The sequence below is a fragment of the Brassica napus genome, chromosome C3, assembly GCF_020379485.1.
Source record: "Brassica napus cultivar Da-Ae chromosome C3, Da-Ae, whole genome shotgun sequence".
Lineage (NCBI taxonomy): Eukaryota > Viridiplantae > Streptophyta > Magnoliopsida > Brassicales > Brassicaceae > Brassica > Brassica napus.
Window position 1 is genome coordinate 67,158,534 of NC_063446.1, and position 19,600 is coordinate 67,178,133.

Genomic DNA, 19,600 nt, shown 5'->3' on the forward strand with positions numbered 1-19,600 from the left:
CATTGAAACTATTTTGAACAATACCAAATTGTATTCATCCACGGACTTATAGTCCATGAATCTGAGATTCTTCCACTCATATCTAGCCTTTGGAAGTAGCACCGTTTTCTGGTGATCATATCTACGCTGTAAAGCGGTCCAAAGGTCTAGTGGATTTTCCATTGTCAGATACTGATCCTTAAAACCTTCAATGAGGTGATGGCGTATAATACTAATTGCCATGTATCTGTTTTTATCATTCTCATTGTTTCCCTCGATGATAGTATCACCGAGTCCCTTTGACCTCAGGTTGATCTTTGTATCTAGCGCCCACTGTAAATAATTATCTCCAGAGAGATTAAGGGCTGCATAGTATAGATTTGAGATTTTCGACATCTGGATCACATTGTCATTTAAAATTCAGATTCACAATGTGATCATTCGACCATAAGACATTCAAAAGAAATTGGCTACAATCATGCCTTATGCGGCCATGTAATCAAACAATAGGATCGGCTATATGAAATCTACTTGACCATGGTGCGAACAATTCTAATTTATGATTCTAGATGTGACAGAGAGATTAAGGCCACACGGCCATATACGTTTATCAATGTAATCAAATTCGAATTCGTATGTTCTATATGCTGGTCGATTTAAACAAGACGAATGCAATTCAATTCAGATTTAGATGTAATGCAAACAATCTTAGCAATTCGATTTCTATTGGATTCAATTTATAAATTTAGGGTTTCAATTTAAACAATACAGGCTGCCGGTTTAATCAATATGATTTCAAGGTTTCAAGGCCTTTAGAGTTTAAATTCGATTAAGATTATTCAATCAATCTATCAATCCTAAAACCTCAGATCATCAAACACTCAATCAAGAACAATTAAAATCGGATTCATTCTTTTAGGTTTAGGGTTTTGATTCCAGAATTAGGGTTTCTTAAATTCAGATCAGAAACAATCAATAACATCAATCAATATGTTCTAAGGAATCGATTTCTATATCTAGTTATGAGATTGTCGATTTTAGATTTATATGTTTTAGGGTTTTGATCAAGAACATGGGATTCCATAATAATGGATTTGGGGGTTTTAGGTTTGATCATTATGTTCTCAGATTTAGTCTGTACCTTTTTTTTGTAGGTCTGAACCGGACCACCAAAGATCAGAGACGAGCTGAGACGGACGGACACGGGACGGCTCCTATCGGGTCGCAGGGCCGAGGACGATCGCGAGCTATTGCTTGTAGCGGATGTGGTTGCGTCTGGACGGGATCGTGATCTGAGCTGGACGCAAGCTGAGCTGAGGATGAGGACGTTGGACACGAACAGGGAACGTCTGAAGCTGAGCTTGATCGGAGTTGAGACGAGACAGAGGTCGTCTAGGATCGTCACCGCCGGCTTCGGGTTTTAGGGTTTATAGGTTTCGATTTTTGTCTCAGGGTTTTGGAGTCTATCGTGTTGATAACGTGTTGTAAAAGGATGGGGAAACTGTGTCTTTATTTCTGAATAATAAGTTCCCTTTATATAAGGATTACAAGGAAGAGATAAAATGGAAAGAGTACAAAACCTAATCCAAGAGGAAATAGGAAAACTAAAGATAACAAGAAAGGGAAAACGTCCTAATCCTAAGTCGGTCCAAAACCGACCGACTCTCTCTCCTCTTGGTCGCGGCCGCGGCTGTGCCTGGTTGTGGCTGATGGGCCTTCTCTTCTGGTCTTGGTTAATAGTAATCCACTCCATGATTTATAACAATAATTAAAATTAAAATTTATACAAAAAATCCGGGTGTAGCCCGGGCCGACCCTAGTATCTATATATAAAAGATTTTCTTGCACTCCTCATGCATCCACTTTCTATAATAGATGATTTTGGGCGTGCCACGTAGCATCTTCACTCAATCCGCAGCGTTTCATTTAAGTTAGTCTACGTACATGTGGGCTTCGTATTATTTTCAGGCCGTATTTTTGCACAATTGACCCATCCCGTCGCGAGTATTTCTAAGTGTAAACACGGGGGTAACACGCCATTTTGATATCAGGGTTAAACCTTTGGTCATCTCCCCCATTCGAGATCGAGGCACATCCTGAGTTCTGATAGCGTTGTTTTATCTTCTTCCTAACAATCAGAAGAACTATCAGTTACAGATTCATCTTCTTAAAGTCCTTCTTAAATCTATCACCCACGATCTTCCTTCAATACGAGCTTCACTCATGCAAGGAGGTGGAACTGTGACTATAAAAAAGTAAGTTTTTCTACTATGAAAACCATTCTCTCATTCCGTTTAAACAAACCAGTAATCTTATTTTCATTAAAATGGCTAACGCAACAATTTTTCTTTTTGATTTGAAGAGCGGACAATGCTCCTCCACCGTTCAAGTGCAGTTGCTCCGTTTTTAGGAGGCCCGACAAACTCATGGGAGTGGATATGTTCCTACTGGATTCACATGTTTGTTATGTACCTCTCTGCTTGCGTTCATAACTAAAATATTTTTTCTGGTTATATTTTTTAAATGTTATTGTCGTGTTGAATCTTTATTACGAAGTTATTTTTATATATTCTCCTCGATTCATCAATTGAAGAACACATTACTTCCTCTATGAATTTTCCTTGTGCAAAGGTTTTTGTTGTTGGTATCTATATTTTAGCAGGCACAAAAGAACCACAAGTATGATAGTGTGAAACCGAAGAGATCATAAAAAGAAAGGATGAAGAAGATAGAAAGAGGACATGGATAAATCAAATAAATGACTTTTGATAAAAGGTAAAAACGCTTCATCTGTTTGTTTCACAGCCTAAAAGTTCAGACTTCTGCAGCGTTTTTTTACCATTAAACATTCACGGCTTATCATCACTTTGTATGCAGTCTATAGTGCGTGGAGTTATGTCATATGATGTTTCTCGGTTATTGAATCATGCTCACCACTATTCAGTTGTGGGTTGTGGGCATACATGGCTTATCTCAGCTGAAAATATATGAAAAGGTAATGCGTTTTATTTCTTCTTTGAAGTGGATATCTCTCTACCTTTATTAGTTGATGGATGGATACTCATAAGCAAGAAAAGCGTATATTGTACTCTGACAACATATATATATATATATATATATATAGATATGATAAAGGATAAGTTTAATCCTTAAGTGTTGTAGTACTTAAGATGTCAATCCAATCTCTAGTGATTCTAAGCACTAAGAATGCAAGCCATTTATCTCAATCTAAGTGCAATCAAATGATGTTTGTTTGTAACAAGTAATAGTGCGAAATAACTTGAGTTTTAATTCAAATATAACAAAGAAGAACCAATGGGTATATAGACAATTGATTTCAAGGTGATAGTTCTAAATCAAGGCGTCTAACTTCAAATAATCTTAACTTTCTATAGGTCTAGATTTCATTTAATTTAGATTAATCCACTCCCGTGGTAGAAACCCTTATGCAATTATGAACTAAACATCAACTTCCGTTCGTTTTGTTCACTCAAACATACATTAAGTTCTAGTCTACTAACCATCTAGCAATCCTAACAACAATTCCTTGGTTATTCAAGCTAGAGCTTTACTAGGTCCATTCAAGCATTATGCAAACACTTTCGATGCCCTACAAACACTTAGAATCTAGATTAAAATGGCCAAAATTAATCTAGCATTAAGAATACTTAGTAAGCATAGAAATCTAAGCATTTAACCATTAGAACACCTTAACTCTTCCCTAATCACCCATTAATCTACCTAACCCATTGATCCTAAGGGTGATTACTCACTAATCATCTTGTTTACACTTAATCCCATGATGGATAGAAGCATACCCAAGATGATATGATATATGAAAACAAGAAAAACAGAAATTAGATGAAGAGAATGGCTAAAGGAAAACAAGACTTTATAACATAAACTTCAAGAACACTCCAAGAACAAATGTTTTTTCTCAAACTCTCAAAATACAAAATATGAAACTATAAAACTTTCACTCTCTACTCTTTGTTGTATTGTACTTTGTGTATTGTGTCTTCCTCCTTCCCCTTGCAGTCTCTTTTATAGCCTAAGTAAAGGAGGATGACAACACATCCATCATGTGAAAGCATAAAGCATAAAACACACTCATAAAAGTTATTCTCCACTTTCTTCCATTATAGAACACCTTTTGCCCCTTCATATGGCCAAAGTAGTCTTGCCTCTTCAGAAAAGGTAGAGAAAGTTAGGCCAAAAGAGCCACCAAACTCATGATAGACAACCCATCCCCCATGTTGCAAGCTTTAAAGAGATAAAACTCACTCATTAAAGTTTTCTCCACTTTCTCCATGTTGCACACACCTTTAGAATACCAAAAATAAGAAGAATAATGAATAGTAATGAGTTTTATAGGTTTTAAGTGAATAAAAATGAGTCTAAAGGCTTAAAATTCGAAGGCTATTGTTGATGTTGCTAGGGTGGCCGCTAGGAATGTCATACTGATATGTGTGTAGTATTTTGATCATAAATCCCTCAATACAGCTCCAAACGACTTGAAACCACCTCCATTGTAAAGCTAACTCAATTTACCATGTCTTCCCAAAAGACAAGTTTCAAAAGATATCTTTAAGACCTTCATCCATGCTTGTCTTTCACACGTTCGGTTCAAGACTCCTCGAAAGCTCCTTTTGTGCTCTAATCACCTCCAAAACTCCAAACAATTCATCCAACACCTACAAGATGCAAATGTACATGCAATAGACTCTAAATGCAAATAAATGTAAGGTTAATGCATGAATATATATGAAATAACAAAGCTAAAACTATGCAAAATCACAACACATCAACTCCCCCACACTAGTCCTTTACTTGTCCTCAAGTAAACTTTCAAGAACATGGGAAGTGATGTTTCAATACACACATGGAAATTCATGACCTTAAGAAACTCTTCAATGCCATCGTTGTGATATCCTTACAAAATCATACCAAATAGCAAGAGCAAAATGTTTTTATTAGCTCTAACTTCTCTAGGCCTATCAATTCCTTTGATCTTTTATCACATTCAATAAGAAATATCATAAGTGAATTCTCGCAAATTGCCAATTGGTCCAAATCATTTGGTTTGGTGAGAAAAAATGGCTTAATGTGAAGAATGAGAAGGGTCCAAATACTTTTTGCTATGGTGACTTACACTCAAGAATAGGAGCTTGATCATTATGCAAAATTTATCTAAGAAAAGAAGCAATTAATGCATACATAAATCGGTTCTCATCATTCTACCCTTTTCCTAGACAATTTTTAAGTTCTACCCTTTCTTTTCTTCATCTCAAATCCCAAATATACACCCATTTTCATCTCTTACCCAATGAACACTCTTTTCTTTTCTTTTCTTTTCTTTGTCTTAACAACTATGTATCTTAGCTCAAAATTTTCTTTTCCCCATTCTTTTTTTTTTTTCTTTTTGGGGTTTTTATTGACACAATCTGAGCTATCTTCTTAATTTTTTTTTTTTTTTTTTAGTTGTTTTAGACACACTTTTTGATTCATTTCCTTTACATAATCTTTCCCAATTCAATCCCCAAGATCAAAATAATTAAAGCACATCATTCCAACCACCATCCTAGATGCTAGCCCAAAAGAGGTCCTAATGCTAGCAAGAGATGAGAACAAATCAATGTCGCTCCTAATACTTTCAAGATTTTGCACATGACAAGCTTTCACAAAAAGACCTCACTCAACAATTAATGATGGTTTGAAAGAAGGGAAGGGTTTAGGGTATGGACTACCACTTGAGTTGTCAAAAAGATTGGTAAAACGGTTTATACAAGCTCAAGTGTGTGTAAAGCCATGATTTAGTACTCAAGAGACCATAAGCAAGAAGCATTAAGTTCATTTAAGTCAACTAAGATCGGAGTTGGTTTCAAAGAGTAAGATTCAATGAGTCTTAAGAGGAGTTTTCAAGGCTCGAAGTCTACAAGAAATTCAGAAGAAGCTCAAGCTACTTATTATGATTCAAAAGGGTATCAACAATGAGTTCATTGCATGAGTCCTTTGTAAGGATTTTACCTATGCATTCTATATGATCTAGACTCAAACCTAAAGATGCAAATGATATAACTAAATGTTTTTTTTTTTGTAATTTTTGGAATTTTGCAAATTTTTATGGATTTTCTATGCAAATGGATATGCAATGCTTATGACAAGTAAACAAAACAGAAAACATGTGAGATAAGTAGACTCTCCCCCCCACACTTACTTCACACAGTCTCTTGTGTGAGAGCAAGGTGAAAGAAGAGGTCTAGAAGAAACAAACATGAAAACTATATATTTCCAATGGTTGTAGAGACACTTAGCTTGGAGTTGCTAGATGGAGTTGAATAATTTTAACACTTGTAGGTTTGCTGGATGGCCATCTTTCTTCTTTGATTAAGTGGAGAATCACCTGAAAATTTTAAACACACTTATCAAACACACAAAAGAAAAACCACACAAGTTAAACAGTAATATATATAGGGATAGATGTGGGACTTCCTCCCAAGTGAGCTTGTTTTAAGTCTCTAGCTTGACTACCCCTTTTTGGTTTAGGCTGGTTTGGGATCGGTAAGTGGAACCGAGGTTCCTTCCTTCTCAGGTGTGGCCGCCATGTACAGCTTGACTCTTTGGCCATTCACTGTAAAGTCCCCACCGGTCTTGTTCCAAAGCACAATTGCTCCATATGGCCTCACTTCTTTGATCTTGAAAGGGCCGGACCATCTTGACTTAAGTTTTCCAGGGAACAACTTCAATCGAGAGTTGAAGAGCAACACTTGATCTCCAATGTTGAACTCCCTCTTCAGGATCTTCTTGTCATGGAATGCCTTGGTCTTTTCTTTGTAAATCCTTGAGTTCTCAAAAGCATCAAGTCGAATCTCATCAAGCTCATGGAGTTGGAAAAGTCTTTTCTCTTTGGCACTCTTGATGTCAAAGTTCAGCATCTTAACAGCCCATAATGCCTTGTACTCAAGCTCCACTGGCAGATGGCAAGCTTTCCCATAGACAAGATTGAAGGGAGTGGTTCCCAAGGGTGTCTTGAAAGCAGTCCTATAGGCCCAAAGTGCATCATCAAGCTTTGTAGACCAATCCTTCCTTGTTGTCCCCACAGTCTTCTCCAAAATGGACTTTATCTCCCTGTTGGAAATCTCAACTTGGCCACTTGTTTGGGGATGATAAGCAGTTGCCACCTTGTGCTTGACACCATTCTTCTTAAGAAGGTTCTCAAAAAGTTTGTTGATGAAGTGGGTGCCTCCATCACTGATCACAACTCTTGGGACTCCAAACCTTGGGAAGATAATGCTCTTGAACATCTTGAGGACAACCTTAGCATCATTGGTTGGGCTGGCTATAGCTTCCACCCATTTGGAGACATAATCCACAGCAACAAGAATGTATTCATTACCATAGGAAGATGGGAATGGTCCCATGAAGTCAATGCCCCACACATCAAACACTTCCACTTCCAAGATAGGATTTTGAGGCATCTCATTTCTCTTGGTGATGTTCCCTCTCCTTTGGCATGGGTCACACCTTGACACAAACTCTTGTGTGTCTTTGAACATATGGGGCCACCAAAATCCTGCTTGTAGCACCTTGGAGACAGTCTTGAAGGTGGCAAAGTGACCTCCATAGGCTGATCCATGGCAGTGTGTGAGGATTCCTTCCACCTCCTCTTGAGCTACTACTCTTCTATAGATTTGATCTTTGCAAAGAGTGTAGAGGTAAGGCTCGTCCCAGTAGTATCTCTTCACATCCTTGAAGAACTTCTTCCTTGCATAGCCTGTCAGATTCAATGGTTCCCTTCCACATGCCAAGTAGTTCACTAGATCAGCATACCATGGGCCTGTTTCATCAATTGCCTTCATTTCTTCAATCTTCCTTCCAGTCTCACAAGCTGTGACCATTGCTTCTATAGCCATAATCTGCTCTTCAGGGAGTCCCTCATCAATAGGAATCCCACACTCCACTCTTAATCTTGAAAGGTGATCAGCTACACCATTCTCCACTCCTGGCTTGTCCTTGATTTCGAGATCAAACTCTTGTAGTATTAATATCCATCTGAGCAGCCTTGGCTTGGCATCCTTCTTGGCTAGTAGATGTCGTAGTGCAGCATGATCAGTGTATACAATGACCTTAGACCCTACCAGGTAGCTCCTGAACTTCTCGAAGGCATAGACAATTGCCAACAGCTCCTTCTCAGTTGTGGCATACTTCATTTGGGCATCATCAAGTGTTCTACTAGCATAGTAGATCACATGTGTCTTCTTGTCCTTCTTTTGCCCCAAGACTGCCCCCACAGCATAGTCACTGGCGTCGCACATGATTTCGAAGGGTAGACTCCAATCTGGTGGTTGAACTATTGGGGCACTGGTGAGCTCCTCCTTCAGCTTCTTAAAGGCTTCTAGGCATTCTTCATCAAAGTTGAAGATGATCTCCTTGCACAGCAGCTTGGTCAATGGTCTAGCTATTTTGGAGAAGTCTTTGATGAACCTTCTGTAGAAACCAGCATGGCCAAGGAAGCTTCTTATATCCTTCACTGTTCTTGGTGGAGCTAGACCAACCATGACATCTATCTTGGCTTTGTCCACTTCAATTCCTTTCTCAGAAACTTTGTGTCCAAGAACAATCCCTTCCTTGACCATGAAGTGACACTTCTCCCAATTGAGCACCAGGTTAGTGTCCTCACATCTCTGTAATACCCTGCAAAGATTTGACAAACAAGTAGCAAACGAAGAACCGTATACAGAAAAATCATCCATAAACACCTCCATTACATCCTCAATAAGATCAGAGAAAATCGACATCATTGCTCTTTGGAATGTTGCTGGTGCATTGCACAGTCCAAATGGCATCCTTCGATATGCAAAGGTACCATAAGGACAAGTGAATGTCGTTTTCTCTTGGTCATTTGGGTGTATAGGGATTTGGAAAAATCCAGAGTATCCATCAAGGAAACAATAATAGGGATGGTTAGCTAGCCTCTCTAACATCTGATCAATGAATGGTAAAGGGAAATGATCCTTTCTAGAGGCTGCATTCAGTTTTCGATAGTCAATGCACATCCTATGTCCAGTTATTGTTCTTGTTGGTATTAACTCATCATTTTCGTTCTTAACAACTGTTATGCCACCCTTTTTAGGAACTACATGCACAGGTGAAACCCAATTGCTATCAGAGATAGGATAGATCACACCAGCATCTAACAATTTGATTATCTCTTTTTTAACAACATCTTTCAAATTAGGATTTAATCTTCTTTGGTGTTCAATTGAAGTTTTAGATTCATCCTCTAGATGTATCCTATGCATGCACAAAGATGGTGAGATTCCTTTAATGTCATCAAGTGAGTATCCTAGTGCTTTTCTATACTTTTTAAGTTCATTTAAAAGCATAGACAATTCATTCTCAGTCAGCTCACTACTCACAATGACAGGATATGTCTCATTAGGTCCAAGGAAAGCATACCTTACACCATCGGGAAGAGGTTTAAGCTCCACTTTTGGTGCCTTGAGCTCACTCCAATCAGCTTCATGGAGGTTCTCTTGAATGTCTGCTGAGGCAGCATGTTGAGTCACTTGTGGCAACTCCATGAACTCATCTTCTCCATCCTCCTCAAGGTGAACATCTAGCCTTCTTACTAGCTCATCACTCTCCTTGTTTTCAATCATTTGGGTCTCTCTTTCAATGGTCAGGGCATGTTGAAGAGAGTCCTCAATCGCTAACTCCTCAAGGAAATCATCAGCCAAGACATCCATCTCATCAATGTAGAATATTTCTCTTTGAGTTGTGGGCTTCTTCATCATCTCCTTGATATCAAAATGGAGAGTGTGATCTTTTTCAAGGTGGAGATCAATTGTGCCATCTCTCACATTCACCATTGCTCCAGCAGTTGCCAAGAAAGGTCTTCCAAAGATCAAAGGATCTCTAGGCTCTTCATCCATCTCAAGCACTACAAAGTCAGTAGGCACTTCACAATTTCCTATCTTGACAGGAAGATCTTCTAGGATGCCAATGGGGAGCTTGACAGATCGATCAGCTAGCACCAAAGAGATCTTGCACTTTTTATATTGTGTAAACCCAAGCTTCTTGGCAATGGATAGTGGCATGAGGCTGACACTTGCTCCCAAATCACATAGACATCTCTCAAATGTCAAAGGTCCAATGGCGCATGGCAGGGTGAAACTACCAGGGTCTTCTAGCTTCCTTGGGACAGTCAGTCTCTGAATAATGGCGCTGCACTCATGAGTAAGAATCACCATCCCTTCCATCTCTTTCTTCTTTTGTTCTACAGCATCTTTCAAGAACTTGCTGTATTGTGGAACCAGCATAAATGCATCAATTATGGGCATGGTGAGATGAACTTCACTCATTTGCTTGTCAAACAAGGCTTTGTACTTCTCTAGGAGTTGCTTCTTGAATCTTCCAGGAAAGGGAAGCTTTGGCTCATAGGGAGGAGGAGTGAACAATTTCTCCTTTGTTGATGTAGCAGCCTCATTTTTGTTCTCAACTTTCTCCTCTCCAATCTTTCTCTTGCCCTTAGCTTCAACTATCTTCTCCAAGATTTCCTCATTAGTCTTCTCATCCACAATCACCACATCATCATCTACATTGATGACCACCTCCCCACCTTGTTTCTCATTATCCTTAATGAGAACTTTAGGAGGCAACTCTCTTCCACTCCTTAGGGTGATTGCCTTTATTGTCTCCTTTGGGTTTTGTTCAGGCTTTCCAGGTAGGGAACCTTGTTGGCGACTTGAGCTGGCTGTCATAGAGACAAACTGGTTCTCCAAGGCTTTGAACTTGTTGTTTAGATCATGGTAATTCCCATCAATCTTGTTGTGGAGATTTTTCAGCTCATACCCTAATTGTTTCTCACTTCTTGCTTGTCCCTCCAATAATTGTTTCAGCATAGCTTCAGTACTACTCTCTTGTGGAGGTTGTGTTGATGATCCAGCTTGGTCTTGTGCAGGTTGACTTGGTTTTGGTGAGAATCCAGGAGGGAAGTTCTGTTTGGGTTGGTAACCACCTTGGTTGTTGTTGTAGAATGGCTTAGGCTGATTGTTGTAGAATGGTCTTGGCTGGTAGTTGTTGAATGGCTTCTGTTGGTTGTTGTAGAAGGGTTTCTGTTGGTAGTTGTTCTGGTATTGATAGTCAGGCTCCTTCTTGTACCATGTACCCTGAGCATTGACATAGTACATATCTTCTTGGCATTCTACTCTATCAACTTCAGCAACCATATGTAACTCCTCTTTCTTGGTCTTTTCTGATAGTAGCATGTCAATCTTGTCTTGAAGTGCTTTCAGCTCTCTCTTTGTGGTCATATCTTCTCCTCCACCACCTCTGTCTCTTCTATCATATTCATCATTGTAGACAGAGTCACTCTGTGTCATGTTCTCCAAGAGTTCTAAAGCATCTTCCACAGTCCTCCCCAAGAAGTTTCCATTGCTTGCAGTGTCAAGCTGGCTTTTGAATTTAGGCAAGACTCCTCTGTAGAAAGTGCTTAGCAAGCTCTCATTGTTGAAGCCATGGTGAGGACATTGAGACAGGTAGCTTCTGAATCTCTCCCATGCGTCTAAAAATCCTTCAAGTCCTCTTTGTTGAAAACCAGAGATCTGATTTCTAAGGTTGGCAGTCCTTGTAGCTGAGAAGAACTTGTTGAGGAAGGCCTTCTTGCATTCATCCCAAGTGGTGATAGTATCACTTGAGATGTTTTTCTCCCAAGTGTGAGCCTTGTCTCCCAAAGAGAAGGGAAACAATCTGAGCTTGAAAGCATCCTCTGAAACTCCATTTGTTTTTGACAAGCCACAGTACTTATCAAATCTGTCAAGGTGATCTAGTGGGTCTTCCAAGGCAAGTCCATGGTACTTGTTGTTTTCAATCATGTTGATGAGGCTTGACTTGATCTCGAAATTGTTGTTGGCAACTGGCGGTGCCCTAATGCCCAACCTATTCCCATTTATGTTAGGTTGATCATAAGTGCCAATGGATCTTCCCAGGCGTTGTTGATTTTGAGGCCTAAGGTTTGCAGCTCCTTGGCCATGTTCCTCTTGAGCAGCTCCAGGAGGAACTCCTTGGACATTTTGTCTATGATCATCAACTTCATAGACACCTTCCGGTTGATTCGGGTTTCTCTCCATCTCAAGCCCCAATCTATGTAAGTGGGCTTGCTTTTCTCTTTCTCTTCTCTGTCTTCCCAACTCTCTTTCTAAGGCTTTGATGTTGTCCACTCTTGGTGCAAGATTTGTTGATCCTTTGCTTCTCAAGTTCATGCACCTGTCATCCAAATAGAGATGAAGATAGATAATTAGTAACTTAAAAATGAAAAATAAGACTTAGTCTCAAGTAATGACCAAATCCTAATGTCAAAATCAATCTAGAGAATGGCAACGGCGCCAAAACTTGATAAAGGATAAGTTTAATCCTTAAGTGTTGTAGTACTTAAGATGTCAATCCAATCTCTAGTGATTCTAAGCACTAAGAATGCAAGCCATTTATCTCAATCTAAGTGCAATCAAATGATGTTTGTTTGTAACAAGTAATAGTGCGAAATAACTTGAGTTTTAATTCAAATATAACAAAGAAGAACCAATGGGTATATAGACAATTGATTTCAAGGTGATAGTTCTAAATCAAGGCGTCTAACTTCAAATAATCTTAACTTTCTATAGGTCTAGATTTCATTCAATTTAGATTAATCCACTCCCGTGGTAGAAACCCTTATGCAATTATGAACTAAACATCAACTTCCGTTCGTTTTGTTCACTCAAACATACATTAAGTTCTAGTCTACTAACCATCTAGCAATCCTAACAACAATTCCTTGGTTATTCAAGCTAGAGCTTTACTAGGTCCATTCAAGCATTATGCAAACACTTTCGATGCCCTACAAACACTTAGAATCTAGATTAAAATGGCCAAAATTAATCTAGCATTAAGAATACTTAGTAAGCATAGAAATCTAAGCATTTAACCATTAGAACACCTTAACTCTTCCCTAATCACCCATTAATCTACCTAACCCATTGATCCTAAGGGTGATTACTCACTAATCATCTTGTTTACACTTAATCCCATGATGGATAGAAGCATACCCAAGATGATATGATATATGAAAACAAGAAAAACAGAAATTAGATGAAGAGAATGGCTAAAGGAAAACAAGACTTTATAACATAAACTTCAAGAACACTCCAAGAACAAATGTTTTTTCTCAAACTCTCAAAATACAAAATATGAAACTATAAAACTTTCACTCTCTACTCTTTGTTGTATTGTACTTTGTGTATTGTGTCTTCCTCCTTCCCCTTGCAGTCTCTTTTATAGCCTAAGTAAAGGAGGATGACAACACATCCATCATGTGAAAGCATAAAGCATAAAACACACTCATAAAAGTTATTCTCCACTTTCTTCCATTATAGAACACCTTTTGCCCCTTCATAGGGCCAAAGTAGTCTTGCCTCTTCAGAAAAGGTAGAGAAAGTTAGGCCAAAAGAGCCACCAAACTCATGATAGACAACCCATCCCCCATGTTGCAAGCTTTAAAGAGATAAAACTCACTCATTAAAGTTTTCTCCACTTTCTCCATGTTGCACACACCTTTAGAATACCAAAAATAAGAAGAATAATGAATAGTAATGAGTTTTATAGGTTTTAAGTGAATAAAAATGAGTCTAAAGGCTTAAAATTCGAAGGCTATTGTTGATGTTGCTAGGGTGGCCGCTAGGAATGTCATACTGATATGTGTGTAGTATTTTGATCATAAATCCCTCAATACAGCTCCAAACGACTTGAAACCACCTCCATTGTAAAGCTAACTCAATTTACCATGTCTTCCCAAAAGACAAGTTTCAAAAGATATCTTTAAGACCTTCATCCATGCTTGTCTTTCACACGTTCGGTTCAAGACTCCTCGAAAGCTCCTTTTGTGCTCTAATCACCTCCAAAACTCCAAACAATTCATCCAACACCTACAAGATGCAAATGTACATGCAATAGACTCTAAATGCAAATAAATGTAAGGTTAATGCATGAATATATATGAAATAACAAAGCTAAAACTATGCAAAATCACAACACATCAATATATATATTTGTTTTTGTCATCGATTTATACAGACACATATTGACTATGTGGCCCACACCGGGAGATCTTGGTCCATGTGAATGACGAAAGACGGTTGCATATATAAATACATATGTTGGATCATATCAGATCTATTTCTTAAATTTGGTATTTTGATTTTATATATTTTAAATTAATATTAAATATTAATGTTTGTTTTGATTTGTTAAATTATAAGTATTATCAAATATTTTGAAATGAATCAAAACGAATAATGGATCAAATCAAAATCTACATTGCCCATCCCTAAGACTTGTACCATTTTAGTACTACTCTCTTTTCATCTCTTCCCTCTCGATCTCCCTCTCTCTCAATTGGAGAGAATCAATGTTTGATTGGCAGAACATTAGTATATGCATTATACTTCTAATTATCCAATCAACAACTTTTCAAAAAACATTTAAAATATCATTTAGATGTTGCAAATGCTCTCTAAATGTTCTTTATCCAATGCTTTCGTATGAAGCTTTTGGTAGACATTTGCATTTAGAATGTATAAAAATTTTAAAATAATTTAATATAAATAATACACAAACACTACAAGAAAACACGCCGGTTGCAAGGGAAATCTGCGAGCGAAAATTTTTCTTGCAAATCTGCGACAGATTTGCAACGGAATTGCAAAAAAAATTATTATCCTCGTAAATCTCTCGCAAATTTGCGAGGAAAATTTTTTCTCGCAAATTTGCGTGAGATTTACGATGGAAGTTACAGCGTCCTCGCAAATCTCTCGCAAATTTGCGATGAAACATTTCTCTCGTAAATTTGCAAGGGATTTGCAAGAATTTTGTATGTCTATCTTGTTTCCTTACAGTTCCCTCGCAAATTTGCAATAGATTTGCAAAGAACTTGCATGGTATGTACATTTTGTCATTTTTCTCCCAAAATCAAATAAAGTTAATAAAAAATTATTAATTAAAATATTTAGTGTTTAACAAGTACATCGATGAATATTTTTGGAAAATTAATCAATATCAGTCAACTAAATATTTACAGGATAAATATTTTCTGACACTTAAAACTAATATTACAAAGTACTAAACATCAAAACTCTATAATTTATACAATAAATACACGTCAAATATATTTCCAAAAAAAAATTGAAACAAAATTTCACGTCAATTATTTTTTCAAACAACAAATACAAAATACATATTAGTCCACCAAAAATATACCAATACCCCAAACGAAACCCTAAAGTCATTGACTAAGGAATTTGCAAGGAATTTGCAAGGGATCCCTCGCAATTCCCTTGCAAATCTCAAATTTGCGATGAATTTGCAAGGGAATCCTCGCAATTTCGTTGCAAATTCATTTTTTCTCCAATTACTCAAAATTTAAATAAAATCTAATTTTTATAATATATATATATATATATATATATATATATATATATATATATATATATATATAATATCTCAAACTATATACAAAATTTAAAATTTTACATTATACATTTCAAAAATAAATAAAAAACACTAAACAACACAAAAATAAAATCACTAAACTATGAAAGGGACTTGACAACATTTTGTGACCTATCTATGCGCTCTCTTGTCATATACGTTAAGGCAAATCTCCAAAATAGCACATTTCTAAGTTTATATCATAAAAATAGCACTCAGAAACTAAAATGACCAAAATAGCACATTTCTAATTTTATCCTTTGAAAATTTTAATTTTTTTATTTTTCAAAATTTGAAATCTTATCCCCAAAACCTCATTTCTCAACTCTAAACCCTAAACCCTAAACTCTAAACCCTAAACCCTAAACCTTAAACTCTAAACCCTAAACCCTAAACCCTAAACTCTAAACCCTAAACTCTAAACCCTAAACCCTAAACCCTAAACTCTAAACCCTAAACCCTAAACTCTAAACCCTAAACCCTAAATCCTAAACCCCACCCTTTAACTCTAAACCCTAAATTTGTGACTTTTGATCAAACATTAAGTGCTATTTTTGTGACTTTTGACCTTGAATGCTAGTTTGGGAACAAAAACTTGATTTAGTGCTATTTTTGTCTTTTTCTCTATAACAACAAAAAAAATAAAAACAAATTTGTAAAAAATCTCATTGGCTACTACTTTCACACAAGGATTAACAAATATTCATTCCTGTCCATTGGATTACACTTTAATCGAATGGACCATATCTTCATTTTCATCTGTTTTTCTTCTCTCCTCTCGATCTCTCATCTTAATCTCTCCATAGCTTCTCTCAAACTCTGGACGAAATAGGTAAAACCAAGCTCAATCTATCATCACTTGTGTCTTCTTCTTTATCTACATTGTTTATCTCTCAATCTCTCATCACTTGTGTCTTCTTCTTCTTTGTCCCTACATGAACATGAAGTTTGGGTGGAAGAAGACAAAAACGAAGTTCATGGCTTGGAGGAAAACGACGACAGTGAAGCGCAGGAGCTGTGGCGAAGGAGGCGCTGAAGCGGAGGTGGAGGCGCTGAAGCGGAGGTGGAGGCGCGGCAGACTCGTCTCGGTCAAGCTCTCTGTTGGCTTCACCTACTCACCACCATCACAGGTCAACCCACTTCGCCTTCCTCTTATCTCTGTTCTCTCGTTCTCTTCATCTTCTTATATATTTGTAATTGGTTTTGTTTTTTTTTCAGATCTGAGAAGCAGTGGTGTGACAGAGAGTGTCTCCGGTTAAGGGTGGTGCGTTGGTGGTGCAAAAGCCGTTGGTGGTGCAGCGATGGTGTGACAGAGCGGCGCTGTGAGATCCGGTTAGGCCGAGGAGGCGGCTTGAAGCTTGAAGATTAGGTTTAGTATTTTTTATGGTTTTACTTCTTCTTCTTTTTTTAGTTCTGGTTTAGTTGTCAACCGGATTTAATTGTAAACCAAACTTTTATTAGTAAACCAAATTCAATTATTTTGTAAAAAAAAAAATCAATGTATTATATATTTCCATTGTATTTTGTGATTTATAATTTTTTTAATTTTTAATAATGTCAAAAATAACGAAAATTATATATTTTTAAAAATATTTTTCAAAACATTTGCGAGGAAACTGTGTTTCGTAAATCTATTGCAAATTTGCGAGGAACCATTTTCCATCGCAATTTGCAACGAACCTTCTTCTGTCGCAAATTTGCGAGGAACCGTCTTCCGTTGCAAATTTGCGTGGAAACGTTTTCCCTCGCAAATTTGCAAGGAAATTGCGAGAGTTTTTTTCCTTGCAACAAACTTGTTTTCTTGTAGTGAAATTATATTAATATCCAAAACTATATTTCTCTAAAAAACTATTTTTAAAAAGTAGAGTTAATTTTTTAAAATAAAATTTAAATGTTTTAAAAAAAATAAATTTTAAATTGTTTTAAAATAAATTTAAAATTTGAGAAAAAAATTAAAAAAAAAGGAAATTGCCAAAACGACCACATTCACAATACCATTTGCATGTTTACGTTAACCATTTTTTTCTTCACTTATAAACCTGGGGTTTATTTTTTAAACATGTGGTTAACTAATCTAGGTTTTGAGTTTTGAGTTGAGGGATGGGGTATGATTTTTGGAATGTAGAGTTTACGGTTTTAATAAGTATTTTTTTTTTAAAAATTAAAAAATTTAAAAAATAGTTTCAAAATTTTTGAATTTCAAAAAAAAAAATTGAATTTGAAAAAGTATAATTCGAAAACATAAAAAAAAAATATTTTTAATTTTATTTTTACTTTATCTTTTATTTAAATAATTATTTATTATCTATATAGAGTAAGTGTATAAGAGTCTCTTGTCTCTTAATGAAGAAGATATTTTTGAAAAAGACAATTCTCCTAAATAGACAATTTTCAAGTTTTGGCCACAAAAATAGACCACAAGGAGGAAAATGACCAAAATGTTTCATTTAACAGGTAAAATGACACTAATACCCTAGATATATAAAAAAATAATAATAATAATAATAATTTATAGTTTTAGAATATATGTTTTCAAATTCGAACTTTTTTATAAATTTTTTTTTTTGAAATTTTTTTTTCGAAATTTTTTTCATTTTTCGTTTTGTAATTCGAAAATATTTTTTGAAACTATTTTTAAAATTTTTATTTTCAAATTTTTAATATTTATTTTTTATTTTATAAAATTTTAAACTTCAATCTCAAATCTCTACCCCTTAACTCTAAACCCTAAGGTTTGGATTTGTTAACCCTAAGGGTATAAATGTATATTTACCTCTTTAATGAAACATTTTGGTCATTTTGATCCACTAACCCAAAACCCGAAATAGGGGTGCTTATTCTTTTTTTAATAATTTTAAGTTGTAAAAGTGATTTAAGATGCAACGCTAAGCACCCCGAACATTTTCGTGCTCCAATGGGAGGTTTTTATTTTGGGGTTCTTAAAAAAAAATTAAAATATTATTTTTTGAAAGATGCATTTTAGTTATTAAATAAAACATAAAAAGTAAACATTTAAACATATATTCTAAAATAAAAACATAGATTTTTTCTTTTTCATCTTTGGGTGTCATTTTGGTCATTTTTTTAAAAACAAATGGTGCTAGTTAGGTCATTTTCATATCTGGGTGTCATTTTGGTCATAAAAATAGTGTTTGAGTGTCATTTTGGTCATTTTCAAAAAACAAATTGGTGCTAGTTAGGTCATTTTCATATTTGGATATTATTTTGGTCATAAAACAGTGTTTCAGAAAGAAAAAAAAGTGCTTGAGAAAAAAAAAAGCATCTCAATGGCAGCGCGCCACGTGCCTCTAAGATACGGCGCTTATTGTGCTTGTTTAAGCGCCAATGCTTCCCTTTTTTCATTTTTTTTAAGTTGTTAAGCACTCGGGGTAAGCACCCCGTTAATTGTGCTCTTAGAGTCTACATTTCTAACAAAAAAAATTTTAGTGCTATCCTAGGGTATTTCTCTTTTGAAAATGTCTCTTTAGTTATGGTAAACATGAATAATGGTACCAACAAAAGTGGTTAACATGGAAATTCTCCAAAAAATTATAATTATATATAATTTGTTATTTTCAATAAAAATATAAAAATTAATATATATATATATATATATATATATATATAAATATAAAATATCTATATCATTCATAAATAAGCAAATTATATATCATATACTAATTTTATATCATAATTTTATATATGAATCATTTACTGTTCTACCAATCACTTTATTAATTGCATGTAAGAATGCATATTACTTTTTTTTCATCAAACGGTTATTCTATTACTTAAACTTGAGGTGGTATGGGAAATCAGACTGGAACAGAAAAATCAATGTAGTACAAGTCTCTATGAAAGTCTTGCTATCTTTGCTAACGAATCATACAGTACATTTTCAGACCGAGGAATTAAAAACAATCGAGAACTCTGTGGATCTACTCTTCAGCTTCACCAGTTCCTTTAGCCCGGTGGAAAAGTTAGGCCATGCTCCCGAGTCTTGAATCATAGAGATTAGCTTCTTACAATCGATGCCAAAAGTTTGGCACGTCGACAACTGTAGCATGCACTCCATAGCCCATGAGAGGGCATTGAGCTC

General features: G+C 36.0%; 1 protein-coding gene, 2 long non-coding RNA genes and 1 other non-coding gene across 5 annotated transcripts; 2 read left to right on the forward strand and 2 right to left on the reverse strand.

The window, feature by feature from the left end:
* Positions 1-2,467: 2,467 nt before the first annotated feature.
* On the reverse strand, positions 2,468-4,989 carry LOC125583436. Its single transcript, XR_007320432.1, has 2 exons — positions 4,441-4,989; positions 2,468-4,302 (listed from the first exon to the last, which is right to left on the reverse strand). It is a non-coding gene; the product is annotated as an uncharacterized LOC125583436 (long non-coding RNA).
* A 513-nt stretch (positions 4,990-5,502) lies between these two features.
* On the reverse strand, positions 5,503-14,885 carry LOC125583435. Its single transcript, XM_048750362.1, has 2 exons — positions 13,708-14,885; positions 5,503-13,569 (listed from the first exon to the last, which is right to left on the reverse strand). Exon 2 carries the CDS (start codon positions 12,240-12,242, stop codon positions 6,522-6,524), a length of 5,721 nt encoding a protein of 1,906 aa, XP_048606319.1. The 5' UTR covers positions 12,243-13,569; positions 13,708-14,885; the 3' UTR covers positions 5,503-6,521.
* LOC125584737 lies at positions 11,494-11,600 on the forward strand. Its single transcript, XR_007321646.1, has one exon. It is a non-coding gene; the product is annotated as a small nucleolar RNA R71 (small nucleolar RNA).
* Positions 14,886-16,128: 1,243 nt separating the features above from the next.
* LOC106436086 lies at positions 16,129-17,022 on the forward strand. 2 transcript variants are annotated; one of them, XR_007320433.1, is made up of 3 exons: positions 16,129-16,333; positions 16,449-16,631; positions 16,720-17,022. It is a non-coding gene; the product is annotated as an uncharacterized LOC106436086 (long non-coding RNA). The 2 variants fall into 2 exon arrangements; XR_007320434.1 differs by having other exon boundaries at positions 16,321-16,631.
* The last annotated feature ends 2,578 nt before the right edge of the window (positions 17,023-19,600 follow it).